At 61.9% G+C, this 20,812-nt stretch overlaps 4 protein-coding genes across 9 annotated transcripts; 2 read left to right on the plus strand and 2 right to left on the minus strand.

Annotated features, from left to right (window-relative positions):
• Positions 1-274: 274 nt before the first annotated feature.
• On the minus strand, positions 275-3,500 carry CYB561A3 (cytochrome b561 family member A3). Of its 3 annotated transcripts, none has more exons than XM_080619526.1 (6): positions 3,363-3,500; positions 1,955-2,160; positions 1,681-1,889; positions 1,458-1,612; positions 1,120-1,272; positions 275-1,008 (listed from the first exon to the last, which is right to left on the minus strand). In XM_080619526.1, exons 1-6 carry the CDS (start codon positions 3,392-3,394, stop codon positions 558-560), a joined length of 1,206 nt encoding a protein of 401 aa, XP_080475652.1. In that variant the 5' UTR covers positions 3,395-3,500; the 3' UTR covers positions 275-557. The 3 variants fall into 3 exon arrangements, with proteins under 3 accessions (XP_080475652.1, XP_080475653.1, XP_080475654.1); XM_080619527.1 differs by lacking the exon at positions 3,363-3,500 and adding an exon at positions 2,684-2,785; XM_080619528.1 differs by having other exon boundaries at positions 836-1,008; positions 1,120-1,276.
• Positions 3,458-7,072, plus strand: TMEM138 (transmembrane protein 138). Of its 2 annotated transcripts, none has more exons than XM_080619529.1 (5): positions 3,458-3,566; positions 4,881-5,112; positions 5,192-5,363; positions 6,497-6,572; positions 6,684-7,072. In XM_080619529.1, exons 2-5 carry the CDS (start codon positions 4,985-4,987, stop codon positions 6,794-6,796), a joined length of 489 nt encoding a protein of 162 aa, XP_080475655.1. In that variant the 5' UTR covers positions 3,458-3,566; positions 4,881-4,984; the 3' UTR covers positions 6,797-7,072. The 2 variants fall into 2 exon arrangements, with proteins under 2 accessions (XP_080475655.1, XP_080475656.1); XM_080619530.1 differs by lacking the exon at positions 3,458-3,566 and adding an exon at positions 3,620-3,714.
• A 275-nt stretch (positions 7,073-7,347) lies between these two features.
• On the plus strand, positions 7,348-8,390 carry TMEM216 (transmembrane protein 216; the record flags this gene model as incomplete). The annotated part of the gene is made up of 3 exons (XM_080618352.1): positions 7,348-7,534; positions 7,628-7,720; positions 8,077-8,390. Coding segments are annotated over 3 exons (585 nt in total), but the record flags the coding sequence as incomplete, so codon positions are not given.
• Positions 8,391-9,775: 1,385 nt separating this feature from the next.
• On the minus strand, positions 9,776-20,803 carry CPSF7 (cleavage and polyadenylation specific factor 7). 3 transcript variants are annotated; one of them, XM_080618730.1, is made up of 10 exons: positions 20,786-20,803; positions 20,192-20,305; positions 14,868-15,086; positions 14,290-14,393; positions 13,960-14,105; positions 12,195-12,603; positions 11,988-12,106; positions 11,729-11,897; positions 11,021-11,194; positions 9,776-10,715 (listed from the first exon to the last, which is right to left on the minus strand). In XM_080618730.1, the coding sequence occupies exons 2-9, from the start codon at positions 20,243-20,245 to the stop codon at positions 11,026-11,028; spliced, it is 1,389 nt and encodes a 462-aa protein (XP_080474856.1). In that variant the 5' UTR covers positions 20,246-20,305; positions 20,786-20,803; the 3' UTR covers positions 9,776-10,715; positions 11,021-11,025. The 3 variants fall into 3 exon arrangements, with proteins under 3 accessions (XP_080474856.1, XP_080474855.1, XP_080474857.1); XM_080618729.1 differs by having other exon boundaries at positions 9,776-10,768; XM_080618731.1 differs by lacking the exon at positions 20,786-20,803 and adding an exon at positions 20,546-20,640 and having other exon boundaries at positions 9,776-10,768.
• Positions 20,804-20,812: the final 9 nt, after the last annotated feature.

Raw genomic sequence — 20,812 nt, forward strand, 5'->3', positions numbered from 1 at the left:
GGGATGCAGCAGGATGTGATGGGGAAGGGGAGCAGGGATCCTGTGCTTCCTTCTCACTGAGGAAGGAAGCTTCTGGGCTGAGCACGAGCTCAGCACCAGGGTAACCACAGGGCTCACATGGCCCCAGGCACGGGGCTTGGAGGAGACTCAGGGGAAAGGCAGAAAGAAGCAGCAGGGGATGGGGGCCAGCACCGGGATCTGCTCCTCCGGCCCCCACTGCTCCCATCCCGGCTCCTGCGGCCCCACTTTGTCCCCAGGGATGCGGATGCAGGAGCACTGCAGAAGCCAGTGCTTTATTACGTGGCCAGGAGGGCCCTGGGAGGCTTCTGGGCTGGTCCCACCACCGTGGGGTGGAGGGAGAGGCACCCTGGTGAAGGGCAAGGCTCGGGGTGAGGGTCCCCTGCATCCCCAGCAGGCACACGGGTGCTCCTCCAGCAGCTTCTGCCAGCTCCGGGGGCTGCTTTGAGCTGGTTTGGAAGAGAACAAAATCCAGGCAGGAGATTCCAGCCACATGGAAGCACGAGGATGCAGGCAGGAGCATCCCTCTGTGGCTGCCCTCATCCTGCACCAGGCCACAAAGGAGGCACAGGGATGTCCTCATGGCTGCAGCATCTCCCGCAAAGGGAGCTGAGCATGTTCCTCCCATGGATTTGGGAGCATTGGGTACAGGATCCTGGGTGAGGACAAGATGATGGCCACGAGCAGGGCCAGCAGAGCCGGCAGGGAACAGACGGGATCCCGGGAATGGCAGGGAGAGACCTCAGCTGCTCCAGCAGAGTAAGCAGGGAAGCGATGGATCCGAAGCTTGGGAAGGGCAGGGATAAACCTCGGCTGCTCCAGCAGTGCAGGCAGGGAAGTGACGGGCTTCCAGAGCTTGGGAATGGCAGCGAGAGACCTCGGTTGCTCCGGCACAGCAGGCAGGGAAGCGATGGGATCCAAAGAGCCCAGGAATGGCAGGGAGAGACCTTGGCTGCTCCATTGGCATCAGCGCTCAGCAGCGAGCAGTGGCTGTGGGGAGAACCCGGCTGAGCCCCACATCCCTCCCCACACAGGGACAGCCCGGGCAGGGCTGCGGTGGGAAGCAGGACCCCCAAAGCCACCCCACAGTGGAGCCGGTACCTGGCGGGAGTCCGGGGAGTCAGCATCGGGGCGCTTCCAGCTCGGCCGGGCCAGGGCACCCAGCACCAGCAGCCCAAAGAGCAGGATGAGGAGCCCCAGGGTGTTGGCAAAGACGGCCTCAGCAGGCAGGAGCTTGTACTGCGCTGTCCCGTTCTTCCTTGGGGGAAAAGGAGCCCAGAGCTGTCCTGGATGTGCCCAACCTTCCCCTTTAACCCCGCACAACCCCTGCAGCAGGGAGCAGAGCAGGGCATCACCCACTTCCCTTTGCACCCAGGGCTTGGTTTCACTGTGGGCCACTTGGAGCCCAAACCCCACTCCCCACCCCGCACGATGCTCACAGGCTGAAGAAGAGCTTCTCGTTGATGCCTGACACGCAGGAGGCCACAGCCAGCAGCAGGATGGTGGAGCCAAAGAAGACGTGGATGGGCTTGTAGAGCCCACGGAGCCAGGCAGGAGCCCAGGGCAGCAGGAAGGCGCTGAACCCAGCCAGCCACTGTGGGGAGGGAAGTGAGGATGAGGAGCGCATGGAGCTGGGATGCAGGGAGCAGGGCCAGCACCCACCTGACAGGAGAAGAGCAGGATGGTGGCCAAGCCCAGCCAGCTGTGCAGTGAGTACATGTTGGGGGTGCCGTGGTCGTTGTGGAAGCGGAAGACGGCCACCAAGCCCAGCACTGCCAAGGTGAAGGCTGCCAGGGCCAGGGAGCTGTGCAGCACCTTCCAGGGCAGCTTGGGACCGCTCCAGGATGCGGGCAGGCGATAAACCAGGGATGCTGTGGGATGAGAAGGTCAGGAAGGCGCCGTGCTGGGTCCACAGCACCCTCCATACCCTGCTTACCTGCCCCATAGAGCACCACCATGCCCGTCACCATCAGCACCGGGTGCCAGTTGAACATCTGGGCGCTGCCATCCCAAGCGAAGCCCCCGCGCCAGTACTGGCACCAGGCACTCACAAAGGCCACGCACACGAAGCCCAGGAGGCCCAGGAGGAGGCAGAAAGGCAGGAAGGGCACATCCAGCATCTCCACGGCGGGGTGATGGCACCTAGGGAAGAGCAAGGCAATGGCTCAGCCTCTGTCGTTGGGGCTCTGCGCAGGCACCCCCAGGGAGGAGCCAGGCTGAAAGGGGAACTGAGGAGGGGTGGCTCCAGCCCAGCTGCTGCCTGCATAGGGAACGATGCCAGGGCTGGAGCCGGGCACATGCAGGGTGAGCGCAGCCCCTATAGTCTCTGGGCTGCACAGGGGACAACATGAAGGGTATCCCAATGGATCTCTCCTGTACCCCCCTATATTGTCCTCAGGACCCCACGGATGTGATCCCCTCCCTTTTATACACACTTAGACCCTCCCCACACCCCCAAACCCCTTCCACCTCTCTCCCAACAGCCCCCCTGCACCTTACCCCCCCCCCCAACTGCACCCTAATGGGGTGAGCCCCATCCCCGCCATAGGGCTCACCCCAACTGGAAGCAAGGCACCGCTCCCATACCCTCATCCTGGCAGCCCCAGCACCACCCCTCGCCCCATAGGGGTAAAGGGGGACCCACGGGCAGCACCCATCGTGGTACCTGCGCTATGTACGGCCCCGGCAGGGTCCTGCCCTCAGCCTGCGGAGCTCCAAGCGTGAGGCTGAGCTCATTTGCCTCGGGATTTGCATCTGCCTCCAGCAATGGCTATTTCTGTCCCGGCCCGGGGCGGGGGCGGCCCCGTCCTGCCCCACAGCGGCCGCCCCACGGGGTGGGACAAGGCCCCAGAGCCGGGGGTGGGATCAGGAGCTCGGACACGGGCACTGCAGTGGGCACAGCGGTGCTGAGCTGCCCCATGGCTGCCCTATGGCACCCACAGAGCATGGGGATCGGGCCTGGCCCCATGGCTGCCCCATGGCACCCACAGAGCATGGGGATCGGGCCTGGCCCCATGGCACCCACAGAGCATGGGGATCGGGCCTGGCCCCATGGCTGCCCCATGGCTGCCCCATGGCACCCACAGAGCATGGGGATCGGGCCTGGCCCCATGGCTGCCCCATGGCACCCACAGAGCATGGGGATCGGGCCTGGCCCCATGGCTGCCCCATGGCTGCCCTATGGCACCCACAGAGCATGGGGATCGGGCCTGGCCCCATGGCTGCCCCCGGGCCTGGCCCCATGGCACCCACAGAGCATGGGGATCGGCGCTGGCCCCATGGCTCCTATAACACCGGGCACACGGGGCCCTGCCCTGCGGCTCCCCCCAGTGCCGGGGCCGTACCTCGCCCCCTCCGCCCCGCCGGGCGCCTCCATCGTGGCCGGCGCCGCTCGCCCCGGTGGTGGCGCCGAGCCCAAGCCGCCAATGCCCGGTGATCAGCGAGAGCGGCGGCCAGAGCGGCCCCGGCGCGGCCCTTCTAGCCACGCACTTCCGCCTCCCTCTCGGTGGCCGCGCCGTTGCCGTGGAGACGGAAGATGGCGGCCGCAGGTCAGCGCTGGGCCGCGGTGCGGTGCGGGGACACGGCGGCATAGAGGGGGATATGAGAGGACATGAAGGGACAAGGGGGGACAGAGCGGCACCCACAGCCTCGGCACTACCGGTGTCTGCGCTCCGGGGAGCGGGGAGCCCGCTTTCGGTGGGGAAGGGGGGGTTTGGGGGTCTCCGGTGGGGCTGCGGCCTCCTTAGGGCCTGGTAAAGGGGGTCCGCGGGGAGTGTGAGGGGAGAAGAGGGGACTGGGGAGCCCACATCGGTGCTGGGGCTGTGTAAGGGGGTGATTGTCCCCTTTCCCCCCCATCGCATCGCATCCCTATGGGTGCCTGTTGGATCCCTGGGTGCCAGGACAAGGGGGATCCCCCGTTGTCCTGCACCCCTCATTGCCCCGAGCACCCCCTTACCTCCCTGTGCTCCACGTCCCTCCTTTGTCAGCGGTGGGAAAGGAGGGCTGAGCCTCCCTAATGCTGCCCAGACAGCCCCGTGTGTCCTCACACCCGCCCCAGGGCTGGGTGCGGGGTCAAGGAGGCACAGCGTGTCCGAGCCTGTCCCCACAGCGTGGCCTGCGCAGCGCTGGCCACAGCGGCTGAACCCCGGCTTTGGGGCTTGTCCGGTGCAAGAGGGGGAAGAACCTGCCTGGAGCCGCTCCCTGGGACTCACACATCGGCCTTGGCCCTGCAGAGGTTGGGGCTGGAGGGGGGGGAATGGGACTGAGGAGGCTGCACCTGGAATCCTGTGCTCGGCTCTGGGCCCCTCACTGCAAGAGAGACCTTGAGGGGCTGGAGCGGGGCCAGAGCAGGGCAGCGGAGCTGGTGCAGGGCCTGGAGCCCAAGGGTGATGGGGAAGGGCTGAGGGACCTGGGGGGTTCAGTCTGGAGAAGAGAAGGCTCAGGGGGGACCTGATCGCTGCCTACAAGTGCCTGAGAGGAGGATGGAGCCAGGAGGGGCTGGGCTCTGCTCCCAAGGAACAAGGGATGGGACAGGAGGAACCGGCCTCAAGCTGCACCAGGGCAGGTTTAGATGGAGCTGAGGAACAATTCCTGCCCCAGAGGGTGCTCAGGCATTGGCACAGGCTGCCCAGGGCAGGGCTGCAGGCACCGGCCTTGCAGGTGCTCACAAACCCTATAGACAAGGCTCTCAGCGCCATGGGTTGTGGTGGCCTTGGCAATGCTGGGGTTGCTGATCTTAAAGGCCTTTTCCAGCCTGGCTGATTGTAGGAGAGAATCTGAACCTGCTGCATGGGGAGAAGGGAGGGGACAGAGCTCAGGGCTTCATCCCATGCAGCCAAACCAAACCTCTGCTCCCCTTCCAGGTCCTGGCAATGGAAACGAGCAACACTGAGCCCCTCAGCTCCGCGCCATGAGCTCGCTTTGCCTCTGGGGACGCTGGAGCTGAGAGCTCCAACCCCAAGGGAAGATGCTCCAGACCAGCAACTACAGCCTGGTGCTGTTCCTGCAGTTCCTCCTACTCTTCTACGACCTCTTTGTCAACTCCTTCTCGGAGCTGCTCCGCACAGCTCCTGCTGTCCAGCTCGTCCTCTTCATGTGAGTGCCAGGAGGGGGCTGTGACCACCCTGGTGGAACAGAAGGGTTGGGATCTCACCCCGTTTCTCTCCTCCTGCAGCATCCAGGACATTGCTATTCTCTTCAACGTCATCATCATCTTCCTCATGTTCTTCAACACCTTCGTCTTCCAGGCTGGGCTGGTCAATCTCCTCTTCCACAAGTTCAAGGGGACCATCCTGCTGTCTGCAGCCTACCTGGGGCTCAGCATCTCCTTCCACGTGTGGGTTATGGTAGGTTGAGGCCGCTGGTTCCTCCTGAGGGTGGCCAGCACAACCCTCTGCTCCCTTCAGTCCCCCTTTCATGAAAGGAAGACCATCATCTCCCCAGCAGGGACAGTTTGGTGTCCCCCCGTTGGCATCAGGCTGGAAGGAGGGAGCTGCCCCATCCTAACCCCTTTCCTAAAGGCTGGAAAATCCTCTTTCCCCCAGGGAAAGCAGCTCCAGCTCCGTGCTGGCACGGGATAATCCCTGCTGAGGGCTGGGACAGCAGCTCCTGCTTTACCTGGGATTAATCCCCAGCAAACACCAGCGCTCAGAGCCTGGGGACAGCCACGTCCCTGCTGGCACTGGGCAGCCCTGAGGGCTCTCAGGGGGTCCTGGCTCTGTTGAGGCAGCGTCTTCCCCTTTTCATCCCCAAATAAACTCCCTCTTATCCCCACCCCGTGAAGAAGCAACCCCACACCCTGGCCAGCCCCTGGGCATCCTCCTCCATGGGGTCTCATCCCCCTCCATCTTCAGGGTGAGGGTCTCTCCTCACCCCTTTGCCCTGGGGGGCTGGAGCAGCCACGTTGGTGCTGCCCACACCCCCCAGGCAGGGGATTGACAGGGGATTTGTGGGGATCTGAAGCAGGAATAGGTCCTGGCTCGCTGGCTAAATCCCCTGAGCTGCTTAACCTTTGGGGTGGGGGTGCCCCCAAACTAATGGAGCTGCTGCGAGGGCTGGAGCAGCTCTGCTCTGGAGCCAGGCTGAGAGAGCTGGGCTGGGGCAGCCTGGACAAGAGAAGGCTCCTTAAGGGGAGACCTGAGAGCAGCTCCAGTGCCTAAAGGGGCTGCAGGAAACCTGGAGAGGGGCTTGGGACAAGGGCCTGTAGGGACAGGACAAGGGGAATGGCTTTAACCTGCCCGAGGGGAGACTGAAATGAGCTCTTAGGCAGAAGCTCTTCCCTGTGAGGGTGCTGAGGCGCTGGCCCAGGGTGCCCAGAGAAGCTGTGGCTGCCCCATCCCTGGCAGTGTTCAAGGCCAGGTTGGACACAGGGGCTTGGAGCAAGCTGCTCCAGTGGAAGGGGTTGGGGTTGGAGCTGGAGGAGCTTTAGGCTCCCTTCATCCCAACCCATTCCATGCCTCTAACCCCTGTCTGTGCTCAGAACCTGCGCTGGCGCGACTCCAGCCGCTTCGTGTGGACCGAAGGCCTGCAGACCCTCTTTGTGTTCCAGCGCCTGGGTAAGGGCTGGGGGGGTCACGGGAACCCTGCTGGGGTCCTGCTGCTTTTGGGGTGCCCCTGGGGACGAAGGTGGGTGCCCACCTTCACACCCCTTTTCCTCCCTCCCGCAGCGGCCGTGCTCTACTGCTACTTCTACAAGAGGACTGCGGTGCACCTGGGGGACCCCCTCTTCTACCAGGACTCCCTGTGGCTGCGCAAGGAGTTTGAGCAGCTCCGTGGCTGATGGGTCCCCTCCATCACCTCCTGGCCCTCACTGGGGACAGCTCCACCTCAGCCTCTTCTTCCTCACTGGTACCAGCACCTCAGGTGGATGCCAGGAGCCAATGGGAAGCTCATCTGCATCCCACTGTGCAGCACAGGATGGAGCCGCATCCCTTGTTGCGACTCAAGTGGTTTTGTAACCGGTGAAGAAATAAATGAGCTGTGTTTTCCAACGCTGACCCCCCCCCGGCTGTTCCCTCCCTCCCATTCACTCTCTGCACCCCAGCATCCTTCCTCACACCTTCCCCCAGCTCCTCGCTGCTAACGGGGCAGTGCCCACCCTGCAGCGGAGAGAACCGCGGCACAACCCCGGGGGGAGGGAACACCCAGAGCTCCCGCCGTCACCGTGCCCCTCACAGTGCCGGCTGCGGGACTCGAACCCGCGGCCCCGCGGCTCAGTCCTCCGGGACCATAGAGAGGGCGGAGGGAGCGGGCGAGGGCGGCGGCGGTTCCCATGGAGATGGAAGATGGCGCCCAGGAGTGAGTGAGGAGCCGCGGCGGGGCCGGGGGTGAACGGGGCCGGGAGGGCCCGGGGCTCGGTGCGCCCGGAGCCGGCCCCTTTGCCCGCTCCCCGCCCACAGCCGCGTTGTACCCGCAGGCCGCCAGCGCTCCTCGGCCCCGCTGCAGGTCTTGCTCTTCCTCAACGGCTGGTACAGCGCTACCTACTTCCTGCTGGAGGCCTTCGTCTTCGTGTACAAGGGTGAGCCCCCCGGTACCCCTTGTGCCCCCCGCCTCGGGCTATCAGTGCCTGCCCCTGGGGTGGGCTCTGAGGCAGCCGTGGCTGTGCCCGCAGTGCTGCTGCTGCCCTATCCCTTCAGCAACCTGGTGCTGGACGTGGTGCTGCTCCTCCTCTACCTCGGCACTGAGGCGACGCGCATCTTCTTCGGTGAGTGCTGTGAGGGCCTTTGGGCAAGGGATGCAGGGACAGGCCAAGGGGAATGGCTTTAACCTGCCCGAGGGGAGACTGAGATGAGCTCTTAGGCAGAAGCTCTTCCCTGTGAGGGTGCTGAGGCGCTGGCCCAGGGTGCCCAGAGAAGCTGTGGCTGCCCCGTCCCTGGCAGTGTTCAAGGCCAGGTTGGACACAGGGGCTTGGAGCAAGCTGCTCCGGTGGAAGGGGTTGGGGCTGGAACTGGATGAGCTTTAAGCTCCCTTCCAACCCATCCCATGGTTCTAAGTCCTGGTGACACCGAGCTCCAGGCACCGATGGGACCCCCAAACACCCCCCCTCCATCACCACACCAGGGTCCAAGGGCAACCTGTGCCAGCGGAAGGTTCCACTCTCCATCAGCCTGGCCCTGACGGTGCCGGCAGCCGTGATGGCAGCCTATTACCTGCTGCTGCAGACCTATGCCCTGCGCCTGGAAGCCATCCTCAACGCCATCCTCCTCCTCTTCTACGCCCTGGAGCTGCTGCTGGGTGTCCTGGCACTCATCTCCTTCTCCAGGTATCTCTCCCAGGCCGCTCCGTACGGAATGCCGCGCTTCCAAGCCGCTCCAGCACTCATCCAGCCCTCTTTGTCCCTTCTCTACAGCGCGGATTCGTACTGAGGCCCTGTGCCACACCAAAGGACCAGGTACAGGAGGCAGTGGGTGCCCAGCACCCCCGTTTGGGTGTCTCCCCATCGGCCAGGAGTGACCTGCGAGGCAGCCCCCTCCCTGCTGCCCCCAGGACGTGCACGGCAGCTCCAGGTACAGAGAATTCCTATTTTTTTTGCTACCTTCTCACAAGAATTCCCTATTTTCCAATAAATATTTATTTTTACCTGGTGCCTGAGCACTTGGGTCCCGTCCCCCCCCCCCTCAGGGCAGCTCTTCGGGCTTCCAGCCCCCCACTGCTGCTCTGAGCCTGCTTGGAGGGGCAGAAGAGCCCCTCAGAAGTGGCCCATCAGTCCCCAGCCACCACTTTCCACCCAGCACAGCAGCTTTAAACCACTCCAAACCCCTCTTTAGAGCTTCCAGCACCTCATAGGCAATGCAAGGTCCTACACCTGGGTCAGGGCAATCCCAGGCACAGATGCAGGTTGGGCACAGAAGAGATTCAGAGCAGCCTGAGGAGGACTTGGGGGTGTTGGGTGATGAGAAACTGAACACAAGCTGGGTTCAGTGTGTGCTTGAGCCCAGCAACCAACCCTATCCTGGGCTGCATCAAGAGCAGCGCGAGCAGCAGGGTCGAAGGAGGTGATCCTGCCCCTCTACTCTGCTCTTGTGAGACCCCACTTGCAGCACGGGGTGCAGTTCTGGTGTCCTCAGCATCAGAAGGACACGGAGCTGTTGGAGCAAGTCCAGAGGAGGCCACGAGGATGCTCAGGGGCTGGAGCAGCTCCTGTATGGAGCCAGGCTGAGAACATTGGGGCTGTTCAGCCTGGAGAAGAGAAGCTGCGTGGAGACCTCAGAGCAGCTTCCAGTGTCTGAAGGGGGCAACAAGGATGCTGGAGAGGGACTCTTCATCAGGGATTGTAGTGAGAGGACAAGGGGTGATGGGTTCAGACTGAAACAGGGGAAGTTCAGTTTGGAGATAAGGCAGAAGCTCTTCCCTGTGAGGGTGCTGAGGCGCTGGCCCAGGGTGCCCAGAGAAGCTGTGGCTGCCCCATCCCTGGCAGTGCTCAAGGCCAGGTTGGACACAGGGGCTTGGAGCAAGCTGCTCCAGTGGAAGGGGTCCCTGCCCGTGGCAGGGGGCTGGAACTGGATGAGCTTTAAGGTCCTTTCCAACCCACCCCATTCCATGATTCCATGCCGGACACCAAGGAAGAGCCCTCCAGCACCATCTAAAAGATTGACAATGTCAGCCAAGTTTATTACACAATTTCCAACCTATCAGAAAGACAAAACAAATCTCTAGTCACTGCGAGCAGGAGGGGCACTGCCTCACGGGGTGGCTCATGGGGGTCTTGCTCTGCACTCGGGTTCTTTGTCCCCCTCCCTCCCTCCCGTCACTATTTGGAAAGAAACCTAAAAATGTGGCATTAAGTAGAAAAGAAAAACCATCAGGAACCCTCCTGGTGCCTCCCCGGGGGGGGGTCAGGGTGTTTGGGGGTCACTTCAACTTAAAAAGACCTCCAGAGGCAGCTTTGCTCCTTGGCCAGCGGCAGTTCAGAGGGTGCCACCAGGCCTGGAAGTCGCTCCGTGTCTCCTCAGCTCAGCCCGACCCTTCTTGGGTGCTTCCCTTTGGGATCCCACACAGCCTGGAGAGGTGCAGCCCCCTCGAACATGGGGACCCCCCCCTCCCCCCCATTGTGTCCCCTGGAAGGGTGGTTGGGGGATAAGGGAGAGCATCCCCAGGGATAAGCATCTGAGGGGGGTCGCATCCTGCCCTGCTGCCTCCTCTTCCTCTAAAACAAGGAAGGTGCTTGCAGGAGAGCCCTGGAATGTGGGGCAGAGGGAAGGGGTGAGCCCCAGCTCCGCTCCAGCCCCCCCATCCCAGCCCTCCTGGGCTAAGCAGGGAGGATAAGGGGGAAAAGGAGCAGCATGGGGAGCCTGTGCTGGCACTGCTGGGCAACGGGGACACAAGCGTCCCCACATGAGGGCAGCAGGAGGCTGGGGAGCCCCTGGTACCGCTTCCAGCAACCCCAAGCATGGAGTGGGATCCGTGCACCCCTGGGAAGACTCCATCCCCTTCCCAGCACGGCCTCACCAACCTCCCTCCATGGAAGGAAAAGCACCATTTCTCTTTGGGTCCGAGTATCCGTGGAGCAGAGCGGGGTGAGCCGGGTGCTGGCATTCCCCCTGGGAAGCAGCAGGGAGCACGGGCTCCGGCCCCAAGGCCACGAGGTGTCGGTGGGAGGCCCGGCTGCTGGCGTGCTCCACAGCTTTCCTGGGGTGTCCGGAGGGAGCTGGGGGTGGCTGGGATGGGGTGGGAGGGTGGAGCAGCCTCGTCACGTACTCCTGGTCGAGGGGAGGAGATACGAGTCCATTAAAAACCACTTCCTGCCAAATTCCTGTGGGGAAGAGGAGCCGAGTGGTCAGAGCAACCCTTGGGATGGTTGACAAGGACAAGGGGAATGGCTTTATCCTGCCAGAGGGGAGATTGAGAGCACGCAAGGCCAGGTTGGACACAGGGGCTTGGAGCAAGCTGCTCTAGTGGAAGGTGTCCCTGCCTGTGGCAAGGGGTTGGAGCTGGAGGAGCTTTAAGGTCCCTTCATCCCGACCCATTCCATGATGATTCCCAGCACCTCGGGGACACCCCTCACCTGTCTCAGTGGTGCCGGTCCCTCTCTCTGTCCCTGTCCCGATGCCGCTCGTGCTCCCGGTTCCGCTCCTGGAAGTAGTCCTCGTGCCGGTCCTCGCTGTGGAGCACGTCCCGGTGCCGCCGGCTGCTTTCACGGGACCGGCTGGGAGAGCGCTCCCGGGATCGGTGCCTTTTCCTGGGAAAAGAGGAAAGAGAAGGACTTTGGGTGTGTGCAGTGCCGCTGCCTCCAACATCAGAAGGCCACGGAGCTGCTGGACGAGTCCAGAGGAGGCTGCGAGGATGCTCAGGGGCTGGAGCAGCTCCCGCATGGAGCCAGGCTGGGAACATTGGGGCTGCTTGGAGCTTCCAGTGTGTGAAGGGGCTACAAGGATGCTGAGGATGGGCTCTGCATCAGGGATTGGAGTGATAGGACAAGGGGTGATGGGTTCAGACTGAAACAGGGGGGATCCAGATTGGATGTAAGGAAGGAATCCTTCCCTGTGAGGGTGCTGAGGCGCTGGCACAGGGTGCCCAGAGAAGCTGTGGCTGCCCCATCCCTGGCAGTGTTCAAGGCCAGGTTGGACACAGGGGCTTGGAGCAAGCTGCTCCAGTGGAAGGGGTTGGGGCTGGAACTGGACGAGCTTTAATCTCCCTTCATCCCAACCCATTCCATGATTCCATGATGGGATGCAACGAAGCCAGCTCATGGCAGCTCCCAGCCTGGTGGTACCTGGAGGAGCTGCTGCTGGCGCCGGTGCTGTAGGACTTGGCCTCGATGCCGTGCAGGCAGTCTTTGAGGGACGAGAGGAGGACACGGCACCGCTCGTCACTGGCCACGCGGGACTGTTTGATGACGGCGATGGCCGTGAGGAGGGTCTCGATGGCGTCGCTGTAGTCACCTGGGGGGGACAGAGCAGGGTTGAGGGGGGAAAACCCACCATGGGACAAGGGGGACACCCACAGGGACAGGGGGACACGGTCACCGGTACCTGCGCTGGCTCCGGACACCGCCTTGGATATGGCGCTGCTGGAGATGGCCCGGTTCCTGTTCATGATCTCCTCAAACTCCCCTTCACTCACTGGGGTGGGTGGGGGGCCCAGCTCCCGGCTGCATAAGAGACAAGTGGGGCTCAGCAAACCCCCCCCATCCCCATTTGTACCCCACTGAGACCGCCCCCCCCTTCACCCCTCCTCACCTGCTGTGGTTGTAGGGAGCCATGGCCTTGCCGTAGGTGTCCGGTGGAGGACCCAGCGCCGCGTTGGGTGGGGGGAAGAAGGCAGGGTTGAGGTGCAGGGCAGGGGGGACAGCCCCCGGGGGGGGCACAGCGAGGTGTGGGGGCAGTCGAGGTGGGGGGGGCATGAGATGCTGGTAGTGGATGCCAGGGGGTGGCGGGGGGACACCGAAGCCGGAGGACAAGGGGGGTGGTGGTGGCATTGGTGGAGGGGGCAGCCCCATAAGGGGTAGGGCGGTGGGGGGGCGGTTGAAGAAGGGAAGGACCGAGGGGGGTTTGTCCAGGCGGGCTGCGGGTAAAGCATTGTCTGTCGGTGTGGCACGGCCATCCACGGAGTCCACGGAATCCCGGGAATGGGCCCTGGGAGGCACACCTGGAAGCGGGATGGGAAAGAGCCGTGAGCTACAGGGCAGAGCATGTGCAGGTGTTGGAGAGCTCCTCCTCTTCCTCCCCACCCACAGTGACCAGTGCAAGGAGCATCCTCTCCCTCAGCCCCGGGAATGCTCAAGGTGCCCAGAGCAAGATCCAGCCGCAGCCACACGTAGCCTCCGCTTCCACGTGCCTCCAAGAGGGGAGCAGCTCCCGGTGCCAGCGCCCCGCAGGGCTCTGCCGAAGCCACCGAGCAAAGTGGGTTCCAAGGGCAGAAGCCAAAAGCCACAAGAGAGGGTCCCCAGCAGAGAGGTCGCTGGGGCCCTGAAGAGATGAAACAGCCCAAAGAGAGATCCGGCAAGGCCTGAGCGTGGAGGAACACGAGGGGACAGAACCCAAGTGCTGAGAGCGACGGAGCTGCTGGAGGAAGGAGAACTTGGAGCCTGGTTGCTGTCAACGAGAGGACCAGGAACCTCTGCTGTGTCCAAAGAGGCTTTGAGGATGAGCCTGATGTTCAGTGAGGACACGGAGCCCCATGGGGCAGCCACAGCTCCCCACCAGGCTCTGCTGCTCTGGATGGCCACCAAGCCAAGCCCTATTCAGGCTTCAACCTGCTGAGCTCAACCGTGCCGTGACAAGGCTGAAACCGCTGGTGCCTGGCAGGGTGAGGGAACACCCCGTGCTCCACCAGAACACAAGGGCAGGTCCGGACAGGGTCTAACAGCGCCCAGTGCTGCCAAGCAGCCGATGGAGCTGAAGGAAGGGTGCTTAGGAAGAAGTGGTTTTTCCTGGTGTGAAAGAGGCCATGGGATCTACAATGACCAGAGCTGGCCAAGACCTCCTCTTGCCAAACACGCTCCTGCCCAAACAGTCCCTGTGGGTCCAGCAGAGCCCCCCAGCACTGGGGCTGGGGCGTCACATCGCTGCGGAGTGAGGCGAGGACCACCTAGTGCCATTGTAGAAAGCCCCACGGCCGGGCCCCAGCTGGAATACTGTGTCCAGTGATGGGCACCTTACCTCCGCAGGGATGGACAAGTTCTGGAGGAGATCCAGAGAAGAGCTACTACTAGATATGGAGGGTCTTAGCTATGTTGATAGGCTGAAGAGCTTAAGCCCCTTCAGTTTGGAGAGGAGGAGGAGGAGGCTACGAGGGATCTTCGCAGTGTGTGAGCACCTAAAAAGGGGATCATAAAGACTCGGGTCAGGATCTAAGCAGACTCAGCAGCACCAGGAAACAACCCCCAGAGGTTCCTGGCTGTGTCCCCCCCGCCCCGAAGGTGTCGGTGGGCTCAGGGTGACAGCGCTGCGGGGGCCCTGCGGTGTGGAGACCCCCCCTGTGCCGCGCCTGCGCCTCACTCACGTTTGCGAGCCTGGGCCTCGAACTGGGAGAGGTTCTGCCGGGTGGCCAGCCTCACCTCCACCTTGTCCCCGTTGAGCATCTTGCCAGGCAGGAGCTCCAGGAGCTTGTGCACCGAGTTTTCAGAGGCAACCACCACCTCTGCGTACCTGTGGGGAAGCCCAGGGGTTGGGCTGAGCGCACCTTGGTGGCCCGCATCCCCTCCTCTTTATCCCGTGCTGTTTGGGAGTCCCTGCTTTACCATCCCCAGGCAGGAAAAGCATCGTCTGCCCCTTCAGCACAATGGATGTTGGGGGCGGGGGGAGGACCTGGATCATCTGCCCCAGCTCTCACCCTTTGGACTGGCCGTTGGCTCGGTTCTCTGCGAACTTCAGCTCCACCACGTCGTAGACGCCGACGGAGCGGATGGTTTGGATCAGCTGCTGGTCAGTTGTCCACTGAGGGGAGGAGAGAGATGCTGGGGTCACCTCTTGGTGTCCCCTCAGCTAACCCAGGTGCAGGACACTTTGGGTACAGACACCCTCAGAGCCCCCGCATGGGGTTCACAATCAACCTCCAGCCTGGAACAGGCTCTGGGCACAGCTTCCAGAGGTCTGGATGAGACAGAGCATTCCAGAGCTGTCCATCAAGGAGAAGGGGACTCCTCCACGCAGCCCCAAGAAGGAAGAGCCAAGCAGGCGCAGCAGCCAGCGCACTGTGGACACTGGTCCCTTGCTTCAGGCTGGATCTGAAGCCCCTCAGAGCTGATCCCAAAGTCAAGCCATTGGATTGAGGAGGACCCACACCTCCAAAAAGCCCCTTGGTGGGGGGGGGGGTCTGAACCTCCCCATCCACATTCCCACTACAGGAGACCCAAACTGGATTCCCCCCCATCCCCACAGCAGCCCAGGCATGGCAGCGACCGCACTCACCCAGGAGAAGCTGCCCACGTAGACAGCAGCCCTCTTGTTGCGCAGCCCGCTGTAGGTGTACAGGATGGCCGGGGCCTTGCTGTTGGCCTTGGGGGACGGCTCCTGGCGGATCTCGGGGGGGGGCTCGGAGCTGCTGCTGCGGCTCTCGGGGGGCTGGGAGCTGACGGCCAGGACATCATCGTACAGATCCATCTGATCAGCGCTGCTGAACTCGGAGTCCTGCGGGGACACCACCGCCCTGCTCAGCACCTTCCGCTGGAGCAGGGTGCCCCAAGCCCCTGTGTCCAACCTGGCCTTGAGCACTGCCAGGGATGGGGCAGCCACAGCTTCTCTGGGCACCCTGGGCCAGCGCCTCAGCACCCTCACAGGGAAGAGCTTCTGCCTAAGAGCTCAGCTCAGTCTCCCCTCGGGCAGGTTCAAGCCATTCCCCTTGGCCTGTCCCTACAGGCCCTTGTCCCAAGCCCCTCTCCAGGTTTCCTGCAGCCCCTTTAGGCACTGGAGCTGCTCTCAGGTCTCCCCTTCAGGAGCCTTCTCTTGTCCAGGCTGCCCCAGCCCAGCTCTCTCAGCCTGGCTCCAGAGCAGAGCTGCTCCAGCCCTCGCAGCATCTCCGTGACCTCCTCTGGCCTCGCTCCATCAGCTCCAGTCCAGCCCAGCCAAACATTAACATAGGCCCCACAACAAGGGGACCAACACCTCCCTTCCCCAGCAATGGGGTTACTGGTACCCCAAAGATGGGGTGATGGGCTCTGCTTTGTGATGCTGACATAACCCTGGAGCACTTTTAACACGGAAGGAGGTGGAGAAGGGAAGAATACCACAGGAAGCAGAACCATGAGGCTCTGGGTTGCTTTTCCTCCCCCAGACTACAACCCTGTTGCTTTTCCACCCACTGAGCCCCAGCACAGAGCTCATTCAAGCCGAGAACACCATTAGGCTGTCCTGAGCAACACGACAAGACTCAACTTGCTCCTTTGGGAGCTACCAGGAAGAAATTCACCTTTCATTAAGGCAAGGCAAGAGTTCAGTGATGCAAACCCTCAATGGACGAGCCTCTTGCTCCTTGGCAGGCGCATCCATGCCCACACTGAGTGCTCTGAGGGCCAGCAGAGCCCTCTGCACGGCAGGAGCCACCAGCACCGTCTGCACACACAGATGCACGAGCAGGCGCCGCAGCAGCCGAGCTGGGAACTGCAACGTCCTGGCTCTGCCTCCTCGTTGCCACATTCCCACTCTGTTCCAGGCTATATTTAATGTGGAGCGCAGAGCGGGAGCTGTGTTTACTACACAGCTCCAGACTAACTGCTCACCCGGATCCAACGTGCGCTGAGCATCCTTTCATGCTACACGTTACTACGGGAGGTTCTGTCCCATGGGTCCTGTGTAAGCAGAGAAACACTGAGGCTCTGCTCCCAGATCTGTAATTCCAGGGATTCAAAGGCAGTTTGGGCAATATTATGGCTAGAAATAGCAGGAGGTGGTTAAATTCCCGATGCTGTGGTGGTCAGGGAATGGTCCAGCTAAAACATGGGGTGAAGGGAGAGAGGGAGAAAGGTGCTCAGCCAAAAGCATTCAAAAGGTCATGGAAATACAAAGATAAAACCATTTTCATGGAATCCCAGCCTGGTTTGGGATAAAGCTCCTCCAGTTCCAACCCCTGTCATGGGCAGGGACCCCTTCCACTGGAGCAGCTTGCTCCAAGCCCCTGTGTCCAACCTGGCCTTGAACACTGCCAGGGATGGGGCAGCCACAGCTTCTCCGGGCACCCTGTGCCAGCGCCTCAGCACCCTCACAGGGAAGAGCTTCTGCCTAAGAGCTCATCTCAGTCTCCCCTCTGGCAGGTTAAAGCCATTCCCCTTGGCCTGTCCCTACAGGCCCTTGTCCCAAGCCCCTCTCCAGGTTTCCTGCAGCCCCTTTAGGCACTGGAGCTGCTCTCAGGTCTCCCCTTCAGGAGCCTTCTCTTCTCCAGGCTGACCAACCAACACTCTCAGCCTGGCCATCTTCCCCCCAAGCACCTCCTCAGCACCAACACCCATTTCCAAGGCAGTTGTAAGGGTTCCATCCAGCTCTTTCAGCTGCAGAGCTGATAAACAGCTCCCGAGAACTCCAACAGGGAGCTGTGTTTTCCTACTCCTCAAACCAGCTCAGCTCTTTGTTTAATCCACCTCACACACTCCTACCCCTACTCCAAGTGCTTTGGACACGGCCCAAGGCTGGAAGATTCCTGCCTGGAAGTTGCAGAAAGTTGAGACCAAAACCAGAGGGAGGCAGAGAATTCCTCAGTTGTGCTCCTATGGGGATGCTGCAGCTTCGGAGATTTTAGAGCTCTTCTGGGATCTCTGTAAATGCTCCCCTTTAATCATGGAATCAACCAGGCTGGAAAAGACCTTTAGGATCATCCAGTCCAACCATTGCCCAGCACTGCCAAGGCCACCCCTAACCCATGGCACTGAGGCCTCGTCTCCACAGGGTGTGAACACTTGCAGGGCCGGTGCCTGCAGCCCTGCCCTGGGCAGCCTGTGCCAATGCCTGAGCACCCTCTGGGGCAGGAATTGTTCCTCAGCTCCATCTAAACCTGCCCTGGTGCAGCTTGAGGCCGGTTCCTCCTGTCCCATCCCTTGTTCCTTGGGAGCAGAGCCCAGCCCCTCCTGGCTCCATCCTCCTCTCAGGCACTTGTAGGCAGCCATCAGGTCCCCCCTGAGCCTGCTCTTCTCCAGACTGAACCCCCCAGGTCCCTCAGCCCTTCCCCATCACCCTTGGGCTCCAGGCCCTGCACCAGCTCCGCTGCCCTGCTCTGGCCCCGCTCCAGCCCCTCAAGGTCTCTCTTGCAGTGAGGGGCCCAGAGCCGAGCACAGGATTCCAGGTGCAGCCTCCCCAGTGCCCAGCACAGGGGCCCAGTCCCTGCCCTGTTCCCTGCTGCCGCCCTGGTGCTGGTGCAGGCCAGGATGCTGGGGGCTTCTTGGCTGCCTGGGCCCAAGCTGCTCACGCTCAGCTCCATCAGCTCCTTTTCCATGAGCAGCTTCCCAAGCCGGGCGCGTTCCATGGCGTTGCTGTGGCCCAAGTGCAGGAGCCAGCGCTGAGCCCTGTTGGAGCTCAGCCCATGGATCCAGCCTGGCCACGTCCCTCTGCAGAGCCTCCAGCAGATCCACACTCACCCAACCTGGTGTCATCTGCAAAGTGACTGAGGGTGGCCTCAATCCCCTTCTCCAGACCATCAATGAAGACACCAAACACTGGCCCTGGGGGCCACCACCAGTGACCAAGCTGATGTGGCAGCATTCACCACCGCTCTCTGGGCTCTGCCATGCAGCCAGTCCTTTACTCAGCACAGAACCCACCCGGCCAGGCCACCAGCAGCCAGCTTCTCCAGGAGAACACTGCAGGACACAGTGTCCGTGCTCTACTGAGGGCCAAAGAGCCAATGTCCACAGCCTGATGGGATGATGGTGCAGAAGAACCCAAAGCCCAAGCACTCACAGCCCGCTCCGCTGCTCTCTGCCCTTGCCATCACACCACGCTTGCAGAGCATCGGTGCTGAGAAGCTTCTTCCACCCCTAACACCTTCACTGCTGCCACCCATACCCCAGCGCAGCAAACACACAGCACCTTGTGAGGTCCATGAGGCTGAATCCAGCACCATCAGCGGCATTCCCGTGTTGTTCCATGGGATCTGGAACCACACCAGCATCCCAGGTGTGCCCCAGGGCAACCATGGCACCTTCCCACTGCACTTTGATCCCATGGATTAACTCCAGTTCCCTCCTGCTGCGGCACAGCCTGAGGTGCTCAAGGATCACATCCAGCTCCAAGAAGCCACCACCTACCTGGGGGGGTCAAAGACCCTGGGTCTCCTGTGCACCAGCCCCTCCAGGTAAAGCTTTCCCTGCTGTGCAGCCGGGATTGCTCCATCCTCCTCCCAATGCTGCTCCACTTCACTCCTAAAGATCTCCGAGACTTGACCAGCACCAGGCCAGATCCATCAGAGACCTCTCAGCATTCCAGCAAACATTCCCATGCCAACTCAAGCCACTGCTTCCAGCACCGTTCCCGCTCCTGGGAGCCAAGCCTTCATGGGAAAGCCTACCTGCAGGCACAGGCAGGACCTGCCCACCTCCACAGAGCACCCATGAAGCAGCAGCAGAGCTCTCCCATTAAATCCTTCCACCTGTATTCCCGCAGCTATCCATCAATTCCCTCTGTTCCTAAATCCAGATGGGATTGGGTATCCCCAGGCATACCCATTTCCTAATGCTTTTCAAAGCAACTTGCATAAAACCATCCAAACTGAGGTTATTCCTAAGCCAGAGCACTTCCATTTGGTCCCAGCACCATCACTAGATAGTTTCATGCATGGAGAACTGGGATAATTCCAGTTTTTTTTGAGGAAGGATGCAGTATTTGGGAGTCAGAGGGCATCCAGGCAGGAATTCACTTTACAACCCACCTTCCTAGTGAGGATCCCATCGCTTTGGCAGTGTCACAGCCAGCTCAGAGCAGAGAGCTCCTCCTCACAGCCCCCTCTGCTCCGAGGTCCTTAACACCGCTTCCACCATCCCGCTCTTCCCAACACAGCAGGAAGAATTCCTTGGAACAACAGCAGGATTCCCTTCCTCCATGTGCTTTGCTCCCAGTTCATGTTTTCCCTCTAGTTCATTGCAACTTCCCTCCTTGGCTGCTCCACAGCAGTTTCTAACCTCCAAACATCCATGTCCACATCTGCTCTCCCGCATCCCTGAATCCCCCAAAACCTCCTTTTCCAACAGCCACGCACTCTCCTTCTCCATCACTTCTGCCTGGGACTCCCAGCCAACCCCAAGGTGGGAGAAGGTGGCACCTGGGCACGTCCCTGCCCACAGCTTTGGTGCTCTGGGTCCCTTCCCTGCGCCATTCCCGGGCAGAGCCTCTTCCCATTGGGATTCCTCACTTCTCCAACCGGGATGATGCTCCCCTGCCTTCCATCCTCACTCATCACTTCCCTGGCAAAGGCTCTGATCCAGACCCTGCCTCCCCTTCCCAAACACTGAGTGCCAGGGGAAGGTGTTCCAGGGGCTGGAACTGGATGAGCTTTAAGCTCCCTTCAACCCAAACCACTCTGTGCTTCTGTGTCGAAATCCACCAGGATTTAGGACCATTCCCGGTGGATTCTCCCCATAGGAACTCCTCAATGCTGGACCACACTTTCCCGGTCGCATCTTCCGTCGCCACTCAACGCGTTCACACCACTCAATGGGTCCATCCATCGTAACTGATCCAGCACCCATTCAGGAGCTGGATGCTGCTGCTTCCAGTGCTTTTCCCGCCGGGAAGCGGGATGTGCAGCCTCTCACCTGGTTGAACTCCTCATCGGCGTAGATATCGATCAGATCCACCCCCTCCGACATCCTTCCAGAGGCGGGAGCAGAGCAGGAGCCCGGGCTGGGACCGGGAGGTCGGGATGAGCACTGCAGCGACGAGGAGGGGGGGGAAGCCCATCAGCGACCCCCTCTGTGCCCCCCACTTCTCCCTATGGGATCGGGGTCCCCCCTATTCCCTGCAGCACCCCTTTAACGGGACAAACCCCACCTCGACCCCCGGGGGTGGGGGGGCAACGTGGCCCCGTTACCCTCAACCTCCCCCACACCAGGGGGCGACCACCACCGGGCCCCCCCTCATCCCCTCCCCACATCCCCTCTCTATGGTACCTCACACCCCCTCCTCACACATTGAGGCCTCCCCCACACGCAACCGGGGCCGAGACCGCCATAACGGGCCGGGCGGGGGGAGAGGAAGCGGTGGAACCGGAAGGAGGGTAACGAAAGGCGGGGGGGGGGGGGGGGGTTCGGTTCCGTTCCCCCCCCCACCCCCCCCATCCCGGTCCGGTTTCCGCCCCCCCCGCCCGTTACCGCCCGCAGGCCCCGAGCGCGCGCGCCAACCGCGCTCACCGCCACCGCCAGCGCCGCCGCGCCACG

This window comes from Psittacula echo (genome assembly GCF_963264785.1).
Source record: "Psittacula echo genome assembly, chromosome: 5".
Lineage (NCBI taxonomy): Eukaryota > Metazoa > Chordata > Aves > Psittaciformes > Psittacidae > Psittacula > Psittacula echo.

Bases quoted from the DNA above. Each gene is read 5' to 3' on its own strand.
- TMEM138 (XM_080619529.1), top strand. From the start codon at position 4,985: ATGCTCCAGACCAGCAACTACAGCCTGGTGCTGTTCCTGCAGTTCCTC. The intron at 5,113-5,191 runs GTGAGTGCCAGG...CTCCTCCTGCAG, and splicing joins GTCCAGCTCGTCCTCTTCAT to CATCCAGGACATTGCTATTC. The intron at 6,573-6,683 runs GTAAGGGCTGGG...TCCCTCCCGCAG, and splicing joins CTTTGTGTTCCAGCGCCTGG to CGGCCGTGCTCTACTGCTAC.
- CPSF7 (XM_080618730.1), bottom strand. From the start codon at position 20,245: ATGTCGGAGGGGGTGGATCTGATCGATATCTACGCCGATGAGGAGTTC. The intron at 14,394-14,867 runs GTGAGTGCGGTC...TCCTCCCCTCAG, and splicing joins ACGTGGGCAGCTTCTCCTGG to TGGACAACTGACCAGCAGCT. The intron at 11,195-11,728 runs GTACCACCAGGC...CTCTTTTCCCAG, and splicing joins GCCAGCAGCAGCTCCTCCAG to GAAAAGGCACCGATCCCGGG.
- CYB561A3 (XM_080619526.1), bottom strand. From the start codon at position 3,394: ATGGAGGCGCCCGGCGGGGCGGAGGGGGCGAG. The intron at 1,890-1,954 runs GTAAGCAGGGTA...CTCATCCCACAG, and splicing joins GGTGGTGCTCTATGGGGCAG to CATCCCTGGTTTATCGCCTG. The intron at 1,613-1,680 runs GTGGGTGCTGGC...CCCTCCCCACAG, and splicing joins TCCTGCTCTTCTCCTGTCAG to TGGCTGGCTGGGTTCAGCGC.